The sequence below is a fragment of the Glarea lozoyensis genome, assembly GCF_000409485.1.
Source record: "Glarea lozoyensis ATCC 20868 chromosome Unknown GLAREA21, whole genome shotgun sequence".
NCBI lineage: Eukaryota > Fungi > Ascomycota > Leotiomycetes > Helotiales > Helotiaceae > Glarea > Glarea lozoyensis.
In genome coordinates this window covers 64,697-80,082 of record NW_007360996.1, presented here as the reverse complement: position 1 = coordinate 80,082, position 15,386 = coordinate 64,697, and the positions used below count along the sequence as shown (strand labels likewise).

Sequence of the window (15,386 nt, the reverse complement as noted above, 5' to 3'; positions counted from 1 at the left end):
CAAACTCGCAAAGATGTCCTCCCAAACAACCCTAACCAGCACCCTCCCCCTCAACAACACCATCCCCATCCCCCGTCTCCACCTCGGCGTCTACCAAGTCTCCGGCCGCGCCTGCTCCTCCGCCGTAACCTTCGCGCTCGAAGCCGGCTACCGCGCCATCGACTCCGCAGAGTGGTACGGGAATGAGAAGGAGGTCGGCGACTCAATTAACGCGTTTTTGGAGAAACATGGCGAGGTGAAGAGGGAGGATGTGTGGTTCACGACGAAGCTGCAGAATAATGTGGGGTATGAGGATACGAGGAGGAAGATTAAGGCGAGTGTGAAGAGGTGTGGGCTTGGGTATGTGGATTTGTATTTATTGCATAGTCCGATTGGGGGGACGAGGAAGAGGTTGGAGTGTTGGCGCGCGGTGGGGGATGCGATTGAGGAGGGGGAGGTGAGGGCGGGGGGTGTGAGTAATTTTGGGGTTAGGCATGTGAGTATTTCTCTTCTTCTTGATTATTAAATGTGGAGGTCTTATTCTTTCCATTTGCAAAGGGTGGATGGCACTGATATATGGATGTAGTTGCAAGAACTCCTGGATTCGAACCCAAAAGTCAAACCCGCTGTAAACCAAATCGAAGTCCACCCTTTCAATACCCAGACCGCAATTACCGATCTCTGCAAGAAGAACGATATTATTGTAGAGGCCTACGCGCCTCTCGCTCGTGCGATGCGAGCGAAACATCCAAAGGTCGTGGAATTGTCGAAGAAATATAATTGTACGTGGGCGCAGTTGCTCATAAAATGGAGCTTGCAGAATGGCTTTGTGCCATTGCCTAAGAGTGTTAAACAGGAGAGAGTCGTTTCGAATGCGGACGTTGATGGGTTTTCGATTGAGGAAGCGGATCTGCAAGCGCTTCGTGCTTTGGATGAGCATTTGGTGACCGATTGGGATCCTACAGACGTCGATTAGTGGGCAGAGTTGCGGATCTTCAAGATCCGAACAATGAACTGAGTCAATTGACGAGATGTCCATGTGCAGCTGCTGAGAATTGCTGCACTTTTCAAAAGCGTATGGTTTGCTACGCTGCTATGCGACGGTATCTTGACACTACCTGTTGATATCGTATGGCTCTGATCCAGCTTGGAAGTATCCAACAACATCTACAGCGACCATTGATGCCAACATAGCTTTTTGCTTTTCTTCGTTTTCCTCCTTTCCTTTTCTCGATACGCGTTTTCAGGAGCTACTCTGCTATTCATCTGGAGTTTGTGCTTCCACGGTCGGACTCGATTTCTTCTGCTCGGTTGGATGTCAATGTAGCAGGTGTACACGAATGCGGTTTCTGTTTCCAAAATGGAACCATCAAACCTGGACGGGATGCGTAGAATAGAAAATCCCCAGGGAGCTGGACAACAGGCCTTGTTGGTAAGCTTGAGTTCCGAAAGACCATTTTTGTCTCCTTTCCTAAGAACTCATGGCCACTTTCTACCTATTCAACGACAGAAACCTGTCATGGCGCTGCATCTAGGGGTGCTTGTAAGGAGGCAGCTTCAACAGCTACCAAGTCACATCCGCTGCAAGCTTTTCTTCTGCTCAAGTGATCCTTCGCACGGGTGCAATCGGAATCTTTATTGATTCCCAGTTGAATCGCGGGTGGGATGTTCAAATCAAGGTGATAAAAAGTCCAGACGAGGCTGAAGAGAAAGTCTAGTTCAAACGTCTCCGACACCGGTGCCCTAGAAGCTTGGGCATCTCCATATTTGGGTGGGAGTACAGATACTCTAATGTCACTCCACAAAAGCTCTTCCCCCCATCGTGAACTCGTTTCGGAGTTGAGCGATTTTCTCCCCCTTGAAAATATTTTCAATGAAAACTGTGTTGCGTGGTGTTGCGGATTTTGTAGAGGTGGTCTTACCTTGCACTCCAAAAACAAAGCATGCTCCTGCTGCTCGGTTAAGCTTTTTCTATGTGGCATGTGTGACTTGGGACGGCCCTTTCCCTGCGTTTTTCCTCTATTTGGAGGGGTCGAAGGAGGGGCTTCCGCGGGGTGAAGATCAAGCCATCGCCAAAAGTCTCCAGACATGCGACCTCTGCGGCGTGGAGCGCGATGCCGACATGGAATGATTTAGGGGGTTCTCGCCTATCAGAAGCCCCCGCTGGCCAGCCCAACAGGCCCATTAGAGCGAGGAATTAGTGAGAACCCTTGGTTGATCAGGGCTCGAGCTACCCTGAAGCAGGCAAGCTGCCCAGCAAAGTGTCCAGTTTTACCCATTCGCTGGGGCGAGCCGGCTGGCACTTACTTGCAGGCGCCTTTCTCAATTGACGAATCATGCTGCTACGATAAGATCGGTGACACCGGTCTTTTATCAAAATCATATGCTCCTTTTTCCGAGAAAGGAGCTGTCTATCAGAATACTCTCAGCCTTTCCTCCTAAAGGCGTAGCCAACATGATCCTCCCCCCAACAGCCGTCCTAGTTGCCAGACTCGCCCAACATTCGTGGACTCTCCCGGTAATTCGCCCCACGGATTATCCATGATGTCTTGCCATCCGATTCCGGCTTTCGTGGCACGTCATCCAAACCGCGTTCTGCGGTTCAAACTCTTAGAGGAAGACCACACACCAGACTGTGACTGGTGGTTCCAGCCGTTGCCTTCGATATAGCTATACTGCACGGCTACATTGGTGGATCAGCCACCGGTTTGTTTTTCCCTGCGCTACCAGATATTGGGCCTGATTCATGCGTTCGATTCGTGGGAGACTGGTGAGCTGCATCTTCCTAGCTCATGTTGAGCTCCAAGATGGAGAGCTCCCCCACGGCACCATATAAGGGTGTTGGGCTCCCAGATCTGAGCTTTCTCTTCCAGACCTCTTCTGGAAACTTTTTGGAGCTTCCCTTATCGATTTATACGACTAGCAACGAACAACATCATAACCGTAATCCGCAACCATGTCTAACCTTGCTCCTGAGCCCGAATTCGAGCAGGCCTATAATGGTAAGAGCCATTTATTTTTCCGTATCATTCTTTCAGATCCATTCACCTTTTGGAGCGCGATTCTCAAGTGTCTTCTTTTTATTAAGATCAGAAAGCCGCTGTCTCGGATCTTGTCGTGGCGCAATCTGCTTGCAACCAACGAGGCGCAAGTCTTAGCAAGATAAGAATCGACTTCGCGAAGGTGGCTTGCAATCAGTTGTACTAGTAGGATATCCACTGAGAATATTCGTTACCAATTTGGGCATCACAGATATTACTCTTGGAACTTCATCTATCCGGATGCCAGTAATAAGATGAAATCAGGCTAACAATTTTCAAACAGAACTCGTATCCACCCTCGAGAACTCCAGTCTTTTTGAGCAAAAGCCAGAATACAGAACTGCTTTGAAAGTAGTCTCCATCCCAGAGCGAATCATCCAGTTCAGAGTTGTCTGGGAGGACGACAAACTCCAGACCCAGGTAAACAGAGGATACCGTGTGCAATTCAACTCTGCTCTCGGTCCGTACAAGGGTGGTCTTCGACTTCACCCATCGGTCAATCTTTCCATCTTGAAGTTCTTGGGTTTCGAGCAGATCTTCAAGAATGCTCTCACTGGATGTAAGTTCACGTGATCATCCTCCAAAATACCTTGACTGATGACAATAGTGAACATTGGTGGTGGTAAGGGAGGAGCCGATTTCGATCCAAAAGGCAAATCCGATAACGAGATCCGAAAGTTCTGTGTTTCCTTCATGCGCGAGCTTAGCAAGCACATTGGTGCCGATACCGATGTCCCAGCCGGAGATATTGGTGTTTCTGGACGTGAGATTGGATGGATGTTTGGTACATACAAGGCCGAGACAAGAAAGTGGGAGGGAATCCTCACTGGAAAGGGAGGAACCTGGGGTGGATCTCTTATCAGACCAGAGGCCACTGGATATGGACTTGTCTACGTTCGTAGTCCCTCCTATTACAAAGCTATACACAACTAACAATCATCACAGTACGTCAACCACATGATCGAATATGCCGGCCAAGGCTCGTTCAAAGGCAAAACCGTCGCCATCTCCGGCTCCGGCAACGTCGCCCAATACGCAGCACTCAAAGCCATCGAGCTCGGCGCAACCGTCGTCTCCCTCTCCGACTCAAAAGGCTCACTGATCGCCACCGCCGACTCTCCCATCACCCCCGAAGACGTCAACGCCATCGCAGCCCTCAAAGTCAAACGCCAAGCCCTCACCGACTATCAAGGCAAACACAAATACATCGACGGTGCCCGCCCTTGGACCCACGTCAAAGTCGACGTCGCCCTTCCTTGCGCGACCCAAAACGAAGTCTCCAAAGAGGAAGCTGAGGCTCTAGTCAACTCCGGCGCGCGCTTCATCGCCGAGGGCTCCAACATGGGATGTACCCAAGAAGCCATCGAAGTCTTTGAAGCCAACCGCCGCGAGAAGAAAGACGCCGCCATCTGGTACGCGCCCGGCAAAGCTGCCAACGCCGGCGGTGTCGCCGTGTCCGGCCTCGAGATGGCGCAGAATAGCCAGCGTCTGAGCTGGACGTCTGAGGAGGTGGACGAGAAACTCAAGGGTATCATGGAAGCGGCGTTCAAGAACGGCTTGGAGACGGCGAAGAAATATGTTAAGGGTGGGGAAGGCGAGTTTCCTAGCTTGGTTGCGGGCTCGAACATTGCCGGGTTTGTGAAGGTTGCGGCGGCGATGCATGATCAGGGGGATTGGTGGTAGATGTGAAAAGGTGGTGGTGGTTTGATATACCCTGGGAGTTTGAATGTTTTGGGGGGAGTGTGTATAGGATGGAGGGTTGGAGGGGAAGGGTGCTTTTTTGTGGTTGATAGTTTAGCTGTTTTTGGGGGTGGGTTTCTGGGATAATGAATTTTATGTCTTCAATTACTTTGGGTTAATGCCTACCTCTTTGATGATTCTACGTATTCCCTGACCCCAATCGTTAGTTATCCACCTTCTCTCGAACGTCATATCCCCAGTCCGTGAACGTTCCTCTAAGCAAATCCAGTTTCCGTCGACCGTCCATGCCGCTTTGTCTCATACTTGGATTTCAGCAATTTTCTCGCGCTTCAACTACAGCTACTGCTACATGTACCCAAATGCCATCTTTCTCATCTGATTTCCCATACATCCCTCCTCATGCTTAACTCCCGAAATTCATGGTTTTGTTATTGTTCACGCTCATTTCGGGTGGTAAGGGTTAGACGTTATTAAAATGTCTTCGTAGGAGATATTCTGTTAGTCCTCGAGCGCTATTTGTGCACACAGTTTTTGGTATGGATGGTTTAGGAGTTTGTAAGGTTGGCGTGAATGGTTAGGTTTGATGAGATGAGATTATGGGTCAAGGAGAAGGAAAGAATATGATGGTAAGGGAGGGTGGCTATTGTTTCATCAAGTTCTGTCACTACCTCAGGGCACTCAAACACTCAACGGCCCGTTAAGTAGGGAAACTATTCAACCTTTGCACGTCCTCTAGCTCAATATTCTCCTTAGCACCATCAAGCTCCTCATCACACAGCCCAACCACCAAAACTCATCTAATAGCTTATCACTAATAACTCCTCTTCCTCAACGCCACACTCCTACACTCCCCCTCATCCAACGTCCCCATCCTCACGCCCCTCCACCCAACCCCGCCATCCCCCCAACTCAAACTATGAACCAACCACCTCTCATCATCCCTCTCGGGATAGTCCTCCCTCGCATGACTCCCCCTACTCTCCCGTCTCTCCAACGCACACCTTGCCGTCTGTTTCGCACACGCCAACAAATTCCGCATCTCCAACGTCTCAATCAGATCGCTATTCCAGACTAAACTGCGATCCGTCAAGCTCAAGCAACTGTCAAACTGCTCCGCGACCTGCGCGATGGCTTTGTTGCCTGTTTCGAGCGAGGACGCGGTGCGGAAGACGGCGACGTCGGATTGCATTGCCTTTTGCATGTCAAGACGGAGTTGGGAGCTACGTATATCGCCGCTGGCTGTGCGTATACGCTCGAGGTCTTCGAGGGAGTTGGAGCCGATATCATCAGGGACGGGAAGGTGAGGTGCGCTTTTGGTGTTGTTCGAGGCGATGTGGAGAGCTGTTGCGCGGCCGAAGACCACGATGTCGAGGAGGGAGTTGGCGCCTAATCTGTTGGCGCCGTGGACAGACACGCAAGCTGCTTCGCCTGCTGCGTAGAGACCTTCGACGATTGTTTCTTGACCCGTGGGCGTCAGGGAGAGAACTTGGCCGTGGTGATTGGTGGGGATCCCGCCCATGCAGTAATGGACGGTCGGGAGGACGGGGATGGGTTCTTTGGTTATGTCGATGCCGGCGAAGATGTTTGCTGTTTCGGCGATTCCTGGAAGACGTTCGTGGATTATGTCTGCGGGGAGGTGGGAGAGCTGGAGGTAGATGTGGTCTTTTTCGGGTCCACAGCCTCGGCCTTCTTTGATTTCTATGTTCATTGATCTGGAGACGACGTCTCGGGATGCTAGGTCTTTGGCTGTTGGCGCGTATCTTTCCATGAATCTTTCTCCTTCGCCATTAAGTAAGTATCCGCCTTCACCTCTGGCACCTTCGGTGATAAGCACACCAGCTCCATATATTCCAGACGGATGAAATTGCACAAATTCCATGTCCTGATTTGGCAATCCTGCTCGAGCAACCATTGCATTACCGTCTCCTGTCGATGTATGGGCTGAAGTGCATGAGAAATACGCCCTCCCAAACCCTCCAGTAGCAAGTACCGTATTCTTCGCAAACATTCGATGAATCGTCCCATCCTCCATACTTAGACAAATGACTCCAGCACACTTCCCATCAACCATCAGTAAGTCTAGAGCAAAATACTCGATGAAGAAATTAGTATTATGTTTCAAGCTCTGGCCATACAGTGTATGAAGCATAGCATGACCAGTACGATCTTCAGCGCAAGCGGTTCGGTAAGCTTGACCCCCTTTTCCGTAGTCAAGAGATTGGCCACCTAATGCTCGTTGATAGATTTTACCATCTTGAGTTCGAGAAAACGCCATGCCGTAGTTCTCGAGTTCGTGGACTGCTTTAGGTGCTTCTCTGGTCATGTAGTGGATTGCATCTTGGTCGCCAAGCCAGTCTGAGCCTTTCACTGTGTCGTACATGTGCCAGCGCCAGTCATCTACAAACGATTAGACTTGTGCAAACTGAACTGAATTCATAAAGAGGTTGATACCTTCTGTCATATTTCCGATTGCCGCATTGATGCCTCCTTGTGCTGCCACTGTGTGTGATCGAGTTGGAAACTGAAATATGTCATTAGACGAACTACTTAATGGTCGTGAAGAGAAAGCGCATAAACGTTTGGACAGAGAAACCTAAGAAACCAGTCTATACACACCAATTTGCTGATACAAGCTGTCTCCAAACCAGATTCCGCGAGTCCTACAGCTGCTCGTAATCCAGCACCACCAGCTCCGACAACGATTGCACTTGTTTCACGGTCAGTATATATTTCATCTGGATCTCAAACATCACGAGATGAGTAGTACATACTCATATTTATGATCAATGACCGGGTACGTTAAACCCAAACCACTCGCAGTTGTAGCCTTTCTCCTTTGGCTTTGAGTGACTAGTCCTCTTCGGCCCACAGTGTACTTCAATCCATGTTCAAGATGCTTGGAGATATGTTTCCCGGCAAGACTATGGAGTTTCCACATGTTTCAATCCTCACTTGGAGAGCACAAAGCCCTTCAAGTGACACGAAAAGTCCCATGGTAATGATGTACATGGTCTCAAGCGCGGGAGCTACCGTGGGGTCCCCGCATTTGGGTCGGCTCGTCGCCCGGGAATAACTTTGAAATTTGACACGTGCTTTCGTGAATATCCTCGCGTCGGCCTAAAGAGCAGAAACAAAATTGTTTTGAATCCAGTAACGAGGGAAATTGTTGACATCTGTTGATAGAATCAGATGGATTCAACGGATTGTTATGATTGAAGTGGTGGGCATCGCTGCAGTCACGTTGTTGATCAACCTGACGGTACCAAGGTAACTTTAAGTTTTTGGGAGACTTCTCGAGGGTGATGTCCCTTTGCAAACACCCGGAGAATTGAAACTTGAAAGCTGCCAGTTCAAGGCCGTCAGAACATGAGAACCCCAGAAGCAGTGTTTGTTGATGGAAGGAAGATCACGAGCAAGATTTCGGAGCTCCGTTTGATCATCTGAAGCGAGAGCGGTTCAAGCATAATCCGGCTTCCTTTTTGGGATTCAACAACACCACAGCAGTATCTTTTCTTTTATCCCGGCGTGTCTCGTCATATTTTTTCAATTGATACGGCCGCTTCCTACTCATCTCCATCAATATGACACACCAATTGCAGCCCCGCGGCCGAGATTCGGGACTGGCACAAATATCCGATCATCGACTATCCCACCTCTTGATAAGTTGATAACGATAACTACACAGGAGCTCTAGCAGATATTATATATCATGAACATGTCGCTCGATATACAGAAGAGTCATTTATGCGTCCTATTACTTCGGTTTGATACGCAACATCCATAATGTCTGTCAGCGTACTTGGTAATGCTCAGTAAGGCCATTGAAATCCCTTCTCCTATTCGCAACAAACTAACTTCAATTAGACGCGACTCCTTAGTCTCGACTGAGGAAGTAGTCCAACTTGCCAAAACAAACAATCTTACCATTCCAGAGTCCGAGCTTGCAGATTGGGCAGCACTTCTAGCGGGACTAAACCATTGCGCGAAAGAGATCCTTGAAATCCCCGACTACTACCCTGCGGTTGATACAAATTTATACCCACGAACCGAGATCCACAGACCAGAGGGGCTGGTAGAAACAGATTGCGGAGGATGGGCATGGAAGGGTACGGTCAAATCTACCAAACCGACGAGCAATGAGTTGCAAGGAAAGACACTGGCCATAAAGGACAATATTGCCGTTGCGGCGATAAAGTGTACAAATGGAACTGGAGCAGTAGACTGGACGCCAGATGTGGATGCTACATTGGTCACTAGAATACTAGATGCCGGAGGGGTTATCACAGGTAAAGCGGCTTGCGAGAACAATTGTTTTGGAGCTGTTAGGTTTGTGCTGGATTCCTGCTGAGGAAAATTGGCTAACAATCGTGCTAGCGATACATCAGTGACGGGCCCAGTTCATAACCCATATGCACATGGATACAGCACTGGTGGTTCTTCATCCGGTTCTGGGCGTCTTCTCGCCTCTGGTCAGGTGGATATGACAATAGGTGCCGACCAAGGAGGATCAATTCGTTTACCGTCCGCGAATTGTGGTGTGGTCGGTTTGAAACCAACTTGGGGGCTCGTGCCATATACTGGCTGCATTTCACTTGAAGCTACGATTGATCACGTCGGACCAATGTGTAAAACAGTTCAAGACTGTGCTACGCTCCTCGAAGTAATTGCAGGTAGTGATGGTATTGATGATAGGCAACCGTATAATTGGCCACAAGGTCACATCAAGTTCGGGCAAGAGATCGCTTCTCATCTGTCCAGTACCAAATCATCCTCAGCAACGCTCAAAGGCATGAAGATCGGGATACTGAGAGAAGGCTTCGAAGACCCAATGACAGATTCTAATGTGGCCACTGCATCTCGAGCAGCTATCAAAAAACTTGGGGAGTTGGGTGCCGAAGTCAAAGAGATCAGTATCCCTCTTCATCGCGACTCGGGTATGATCTGGATGGTAGCTTTACCAATGGCTGGCACGACTCAAGGTTTACTTGCCAACCCAGCTGGCAGAAAACAGCTTCTCTTCCCGACACGATCTCAACAAGTCGGTTCTGTCCTATCTCAAGCCGCTTTTGATGCCCTGGGACCAGGAGGTCAAAACATCTACCTCCGTGGCCTGTTTCTCCAGCAACAGTTCGGTTCTCCATTGCACGCTAGATGTACGAATCTCCTACGAAAACTCAATGACGAATACGACCGTGCGTTAAGAGATGTCGATGTTCTTGTCATGCCAACGATCATATTCCCACCCGTGAAGATCTGTCCAGAAGGAGGTCGTACTCTTGGTCCATTGCCTATGCTGAGCAGGACCATTGGCGCCACCTACAATACCGCTACCTTTAATTCTAGTGGTCATCCTGGGCTCAGTCTTCCTGTTGGTTTTGTCAATGCGCGCGATGATGAGAATGTGTGGTTGCCAACTGGATTGCAGATTGTGGGGCGGAAGTTTGAAGATTTGACTTGCTTGAAGGTGGCTGCGAGTTATGAGCAGAGGAATAATTGGAAGGAGTTAAAGTATGGGGGTGGAAGTAAATAGATACCTCGGTACAATCATCACAATCAGAAATGCCAGAAGCTCGACAATACACTGCTTCTCATCTCCTCTCTAAATGTACGGATACTGCACATCTCCGACATGGATTCTTTTTCCCGCTTTACTGGTGCAAAGATACGCATACTATTTCTACCAGTGCTCGCACATAGATCTTATGATTCTTAGCAAAGACAGTAATCAATACCCGACGCCACATTGAGATTGCCAAAATCTAATTTGAAAACCAACATGTTGTCCCTTTCCTTCATAGCACCGACAATAATTGCATTTCCTTACCTGTGTTTTACACCCTAAGACTGTCTCCAAACACATAAAGAATCACATTTGTCAGAGATAGATAGGCTGTCTTCGCAATTCATCTTCGAACTCAAGTGTTAAAAAGCAGACAAAATACGACCGCCCGGGACTTATAAGAACGCATTTGCGTGCAGCTGGACGGTCTTGGACGCTATCTGTACTTGTTGTGCAGATGGCATAGTAAGAAATGGAGCTGTACCCGATATGGGGAAATGGGAAATGGGAAAACTAACATGTCATTGAGACTTGGGGAATTTATCACATTACGGCTAGGTGGATTCGGTGACGGGTTTGTTTTCGGTGGCAGGTGGCCGGTTTTTGATCGATCAATGACTTTTTCAACAAGGTTTATATCATTCGTCTTGGCAGGCTTGGACTTTATCACAACGACCGCCAGTTTCAAAGCAGTATCTGTTTCCTTCTTCGTGTGATTGCTGCGGACAATGAGCGCATGCGCCGGGAAATAGTGGAAAAAGTTTGGACCTAGAATTGGTATCTTTGCGGCTGTTCTTTTGTAGTGGCTATTCGCATGCATCTCGATATCCTAATGAAAATCAGTAATTCTTGCGAGGAGAGGAATGCTGTAGCTGTCTTCCGAATATTTCCGAATTTTGGAAATTTGAAAGTCATAACGGCTTGAGCGTTGTCTGTTTCAATCGTTCGCTACTGCATGTGTCCTTTAAGTCAAAGTAGGTAGAGAAAGTTTGGTATTTAAATTGGCAAACATGGCGGCGTTTGATTATCTTTAAATGTGACCAAAGAAGACGAGGCTTTTATGAGTTGTCTTCTTCCAAGACTAAAACGAATAAGTTTGACGAAATTAATGTAATTCTCTAGTTCCTTTACTTTTTACAATAGTTGGTTACAGGTACCGACTACATTGTCTCAGCTGACTACTTCTGAATTTGGTATTTCGGTAGCGAAGTAAGTTTCAACAGAAAATGTCGCTTTTAAAAGGAACAAAACTCTTAATTTTGAGTTTGTTCTAAGATTAGATACGTTTGAAGAGAAGCTATACGTCTTTAAAGGTGGCCTCAAACAAATTAATAGGCAGTACAAAACCACTTGGTATAGTAACAAGGCGGTTGCATAACTCGGGAATTTGATCATCTGCAAACAGTCAATCATAATAATAACTATATTTTCATTTACATAATCAACTACTTTTGTATTGGTCTTTACTAGTGCAACAAGTAGTCTTTTGACTTTTACCAAGAAACAGAAATCTATCCGAATGTGTAGTAATAATGTCTATGCTGTTAATTCCTCTCCACTCACCATGTGAGTTGTGATTATCAGGTAACAGAGTTGTGAATAACAGTCCTAAAATTTCAGTAATTTAATTTAGAAATAGAAATATAGAGAAATATCAAAGCCCCTACACACAAAAGAGGTAGTAGAGTCAGCTCGCTCGAATCCCATGAAGTTTGCTCCAAGCTCTACTGTTAAGTTTCCCTACACTTTATGAGTTATTTTGTTATCAATTACTGTTTCAAGAGCACTCAAGAGATCACAGTAACAGTTATGTAGGGAACTGTGAGATCATCACTGTCATTGAATCCTACCTCACTACCGAAAATACGGATTCGCCTGATCTTGCAGACGTACAATTCCAAAATATCTCAAATTCGACGAAGTCTGGTTTCAGATTCATCACCCTGCATATTAACAGATGGTGTTCCTTCAGCCAAGAATAGTCTCGATACAACACCTCTGCAACAAAGCTGCTCGGAGAGGCCACAGAAACATCGTTACGGTTCTCCTCTCTAAGGGTGCTGATATCGACTTCAAAGGTGTCAAGGGCCATACATCTTTGCATCAAGCTACTCAGAGTGCGCATGAGGATGTAAGTAGTCGTCATCCTTCTGATCAAGAAAGCTTCATCTCGAGAGCCGTCGACGGTAGAACAGCGCTACACTTCGCAACAGAGGTCGGAAACGAGGTCATTGTTAAGAAATCAACTAGAAACTGCGCAGATTTCATGTCGAAGTCTATGAGATTGGTGACGATGACCGCTCGAGCAAGTTCGTGGGCGGTAAGACTCCCTTACATTGGGGCGGCAGCCAATGGGTATGTATCGTTCGCAAATCTTCTGTTCGACAGCGGCGCAAGTATTGATGGCAAAAACATCTCAGGTAGGGTGGCGCCACGAAAGGTATTGTGAGAGAACATGTGCTTATAATGGAGCTGTTATTCCCCTGGAAAACCTCAGTCAGCATCCGGGATCAGCCAGGGTATATTACGTTGCATGAGTCTGCTTTCTCTGACAACGGTGGAGGTGACAAAGATGCTGATAGATCGCGGGGCAAAAATAGATTGTATGAGTTTTGCTACTACACAAGAGTTTCAAGATCTCAAAGTATCGAGCGGAAATTAGTTCACGATTGGTGGATGGCCGCCTTTGCACGCAGCATATGGCGATCCAGTATAGTCGAATCAGTATTTTGAAGCTCCAAAGTAAGGAGGCGCAGATTAGCACAAGAAAAATGCGTATGTAACTCCTTCTCTACTTTTGTGCGTCAAGTATAAAAAAGTAGATCGAGGTTATGAATCGAAGCCCGTCGCAGTTCTGAATGCACTATTGGATGCCGGACAATATTTTGAAGAGAAGATGGGAGAGTTGCAGGAAACGCCTTTGTATACCGCTGCTAGAGCTGGCAGTGTTGACTGTGTCGTGGCACTGTTGGGGAGAGGGGCTGTGGTTGACGCGAAGAACTCAAATTCCCAGACTGCAAGAATGATAGCTACACTAATCAACCATAACATAACAAAACTTATGGAAATCCTTCAACTCCAAGTCAAGAATCAGTCGTCACGATATCTAGCATTATCGACCTTTCGAAGTCTCATCTAACCACGCAATCCCCTAACAAACCTCCTAATATCTCCAACCATCCTCTCCGGCTCTTCGGCAGCTCCAAAATGCCCACCACTAGGAAAACCAGTCCACTGTCTCAGATCACAATGCCTCTCAACAACCTTCCGCGGTTTACACATCAAATCCTTCGGCAAAATTGCAACCGCAGTCGGTACACTAATCGCCGGCTTCCTCTTATTAACTAACTCCATCGGCCTCACAAACTCAGACGCCTTACAAAAAAGTTGAGAACCTATAAAGCAATTAGTGAACCAATAAAGCGAGACATGTGTTAACAGCGTATCCCTATCAAACTTCGTCTCCACATCGCCATTACAATCACTCCATGCCCTCCGACGCAAAAGAAGCCACGCCGCAAGCCCAACAGGACTATCATGAATACCCCAAGCAAGCGTCTGCGGATCAAACGCGTTTATCAAAACATGTACGAAAGCTCCAGGTCCTCTTTCCTGTCTTTTGGCCAAAGCTAACTCTTCGGATGTGAAATCAGCGGGATCTGATTCATGCGCAACGCCTGGCAAAACAGGGAAGCTTAGATGTACACCCAATATTGTGTCTGGGAATTCATGGCCTAATCTTGCGCTGACAAAGGCTCCGGCGTCTCCTCCGTGTGTGATGAATTTTGAATATCCGAGGCCTTTCATGAGTTTCACCCACAATGCAGCAGTCTCCGCATATCCTACACTCTTCTTCACGGGTCCAGAAAAGCAAAATCCAGGCAACGAAGGCACAACAACATCAAAACTATGCTCTCCCTCCCCTCCATCAGCAAGCTCCCTAATCACATCTTTAAAATCCCAAAACGTCCACGGCCACCCATGATTCAGAATAATCGGAACACAATTCTCGCCCTTCCCTTTTAAATGTATGAAATGGATTGGTACCCCATCGATTTCGGTACGGAATTGCGGGAACCCATTCATTTTTGCCTCTTGAGCTCGCCAATCGAAATTTTCTTTCCAGTAGGAGGTAAACTCTCGTAGGTAAGTGCCGTTGACTCCAGAAGACCAATCTTCATTGTGGAGTTCAGGCGCCCAGTTTGTGTTGTTTAGACGTGCGTGGAGTGCATCAATCTTCGCTTGAGGAATAGAGATCTTGAATGGTTCGATCTTCATGGTGCCTGGTGCTCGACTTGTGTGGACTTATATGAACAAATGCTCTTTGATCTGCCACTGATGTAGCTACTAGACTTATAATTGTGGTTCTAGAGCGATGTGAGTGCAATTTGCAGCATATAAGTCAGTTTTGGCCTAGATTAAAGGGGAACACAAAGAATGAATGGAGTGCGAGCGAAACAGAGGGCTTCCCGAGACACTATATACTCTTCAGACTTATATATCATGATGAAATAGACCTCCTGCCGCGGCGGAAGCAAAACGATTTAGGAAATGTTCGTGAAAGAGGTGGGATTTGTACCTCCGTCTCGGCGGAAGCGAAAATACTCTGGAAGTAAGACGAATCCTATCGAAAGCAAGTGTGTAAAGATACAGCCAAACCATTTACATACAAACGTTTTTTTTACGGCTCCATACTCGATCAGACTTTCATCTTTTATAGGGGTCAGAATGACATTGCTTGAAATTTACGGGGTAATACTCAACTCAACCACGCCATGAGGTGCACTTTGCGTTAGAAAATGACTCGCTCTGTCTGCGTTTTGTTACGACGGTGGTATGGTAACAGATGATAGAGTGTATCAGATGTGGAAGATAAAAGCTGCGTTGCATGAACTGGGGCTAATTTGAATTGCCCGAGACGTTTAGGTATGCAAAATCATCTATCGTACTCATAATATACTGTAGCTGTACGTGTTGGGATTTTAAGAAGAATGAGCCTGCAGATTGGAAACATCGACCGTGAATTGAATGTAGGACCTTTTCCTGGTAGCCCATGGCGGATTTATTACCATCCGACGGCAAGGTCTATTTGTCACTTTCTGTCC

General features: G+C 47.3%; 5 protein-coding genes across 5 annotated transcripts; 3 read left to right on the top strand and 2 right to left on the bottom strand.

The window, feature by feature from the left end:
• Positions 1-13: 13 nt before the first annotated feature.
• GLAREA_12807 (NAD(P)-linked oxidoreductase) lies at positions 14-955 on the top strand (the record flags this gene model as incomplete). Its single annotated transcript, XM_008084570.1, has 2 exons — positions 14-475; positions 566-955. The coding sequence occupies 2 exons, from the start codon at positions 14-16 to the stop codon at positions 953-955; spliced, it is 852 nt and encodes a 283-aa protein (XP_008082761.1).
• A 1,980-nt stretch (positions 956-2,935) lies between these two features.
• Positions 2,936-4,703, top strand: GLAREA_12806 (Aminoacid dehydrogenase-like, N-terminal; the record flags this gene model as incomplete). The annotated part of the gene is made up of 4 exons (XM_008084569.1): positions 2,936-2,981; positions 3,304-3,579; positions 3,628-3,914; positions 3,966-4,703. 4 exons carry the CDS (start codon positions 2,936-2,938, stop codon positions 4,701-4,703), a joined length of 1,347 nt encoding a protein of 448 aa, XP_008082760.1.
• Positions 4,704-5,532: 829 nt separating this feature from the next.
• GLAREA_12805 (FAD/NAD(P)-binding protein) lies at positions 5,533-7,659 on the bottom strand (the record flags this gene model as incomplete). The annotated part of the gene is made up of 4 exons (XM_008084568.1): positions 5,533-7,118; positions 7,173-7,242; positions 7,338-7,428; positions 7,493-7,659. The coding sequence occupies 4 exons, from the start codon at positions 7,657-7,659 to the stop codon at positions 5,533-5,535; spliced, it is 1,914 nt and encodes a 637-aa protein (XP_008082759.1).
• An 845-nt stretch (positions 7,660-8,504) lies between these two features.
• On the top strand, positions 8,505-10,251 carry GLAREA_12804 (Amidase signature (AS) enzyme; the record flags this gene model as incomplete). The annotated part of the gene is made up of 3 exons (XM_008084567.1): positions 8,505-8,533; positions 8,586-9,047; positions 9,096-10,251. The coding sequence occupies 3 exons, from the start codon at positions 8,505-8,507 to the stop codon at positions 10,249-10,251; spliced, it is 1,647 nt and encodes a 548-aa protein (XP_008082758.1).
• Positions 10,252-13,416: 3,165 nt separating this feature from the next.
• On the bottom strand, positions 13,417-14,559 carry GLAREA_12803 (alpha/beta-Hydrolase; the record flags this gene model as incomplete). Its single annotated transcript, XM_008084566.1, has 1 exon — positions 13,417-14,559. The coding sequence occupies one exon, from the start codon at positions 14,557-14,559 to the stop codon at positions 13,417-13,419; it is 1,143 nt and encodes a 380-aa protein (XP_008082757.1).
• Between the last annotated feature and the right edge of the window lie 827 nt (positions 14,560-15,386).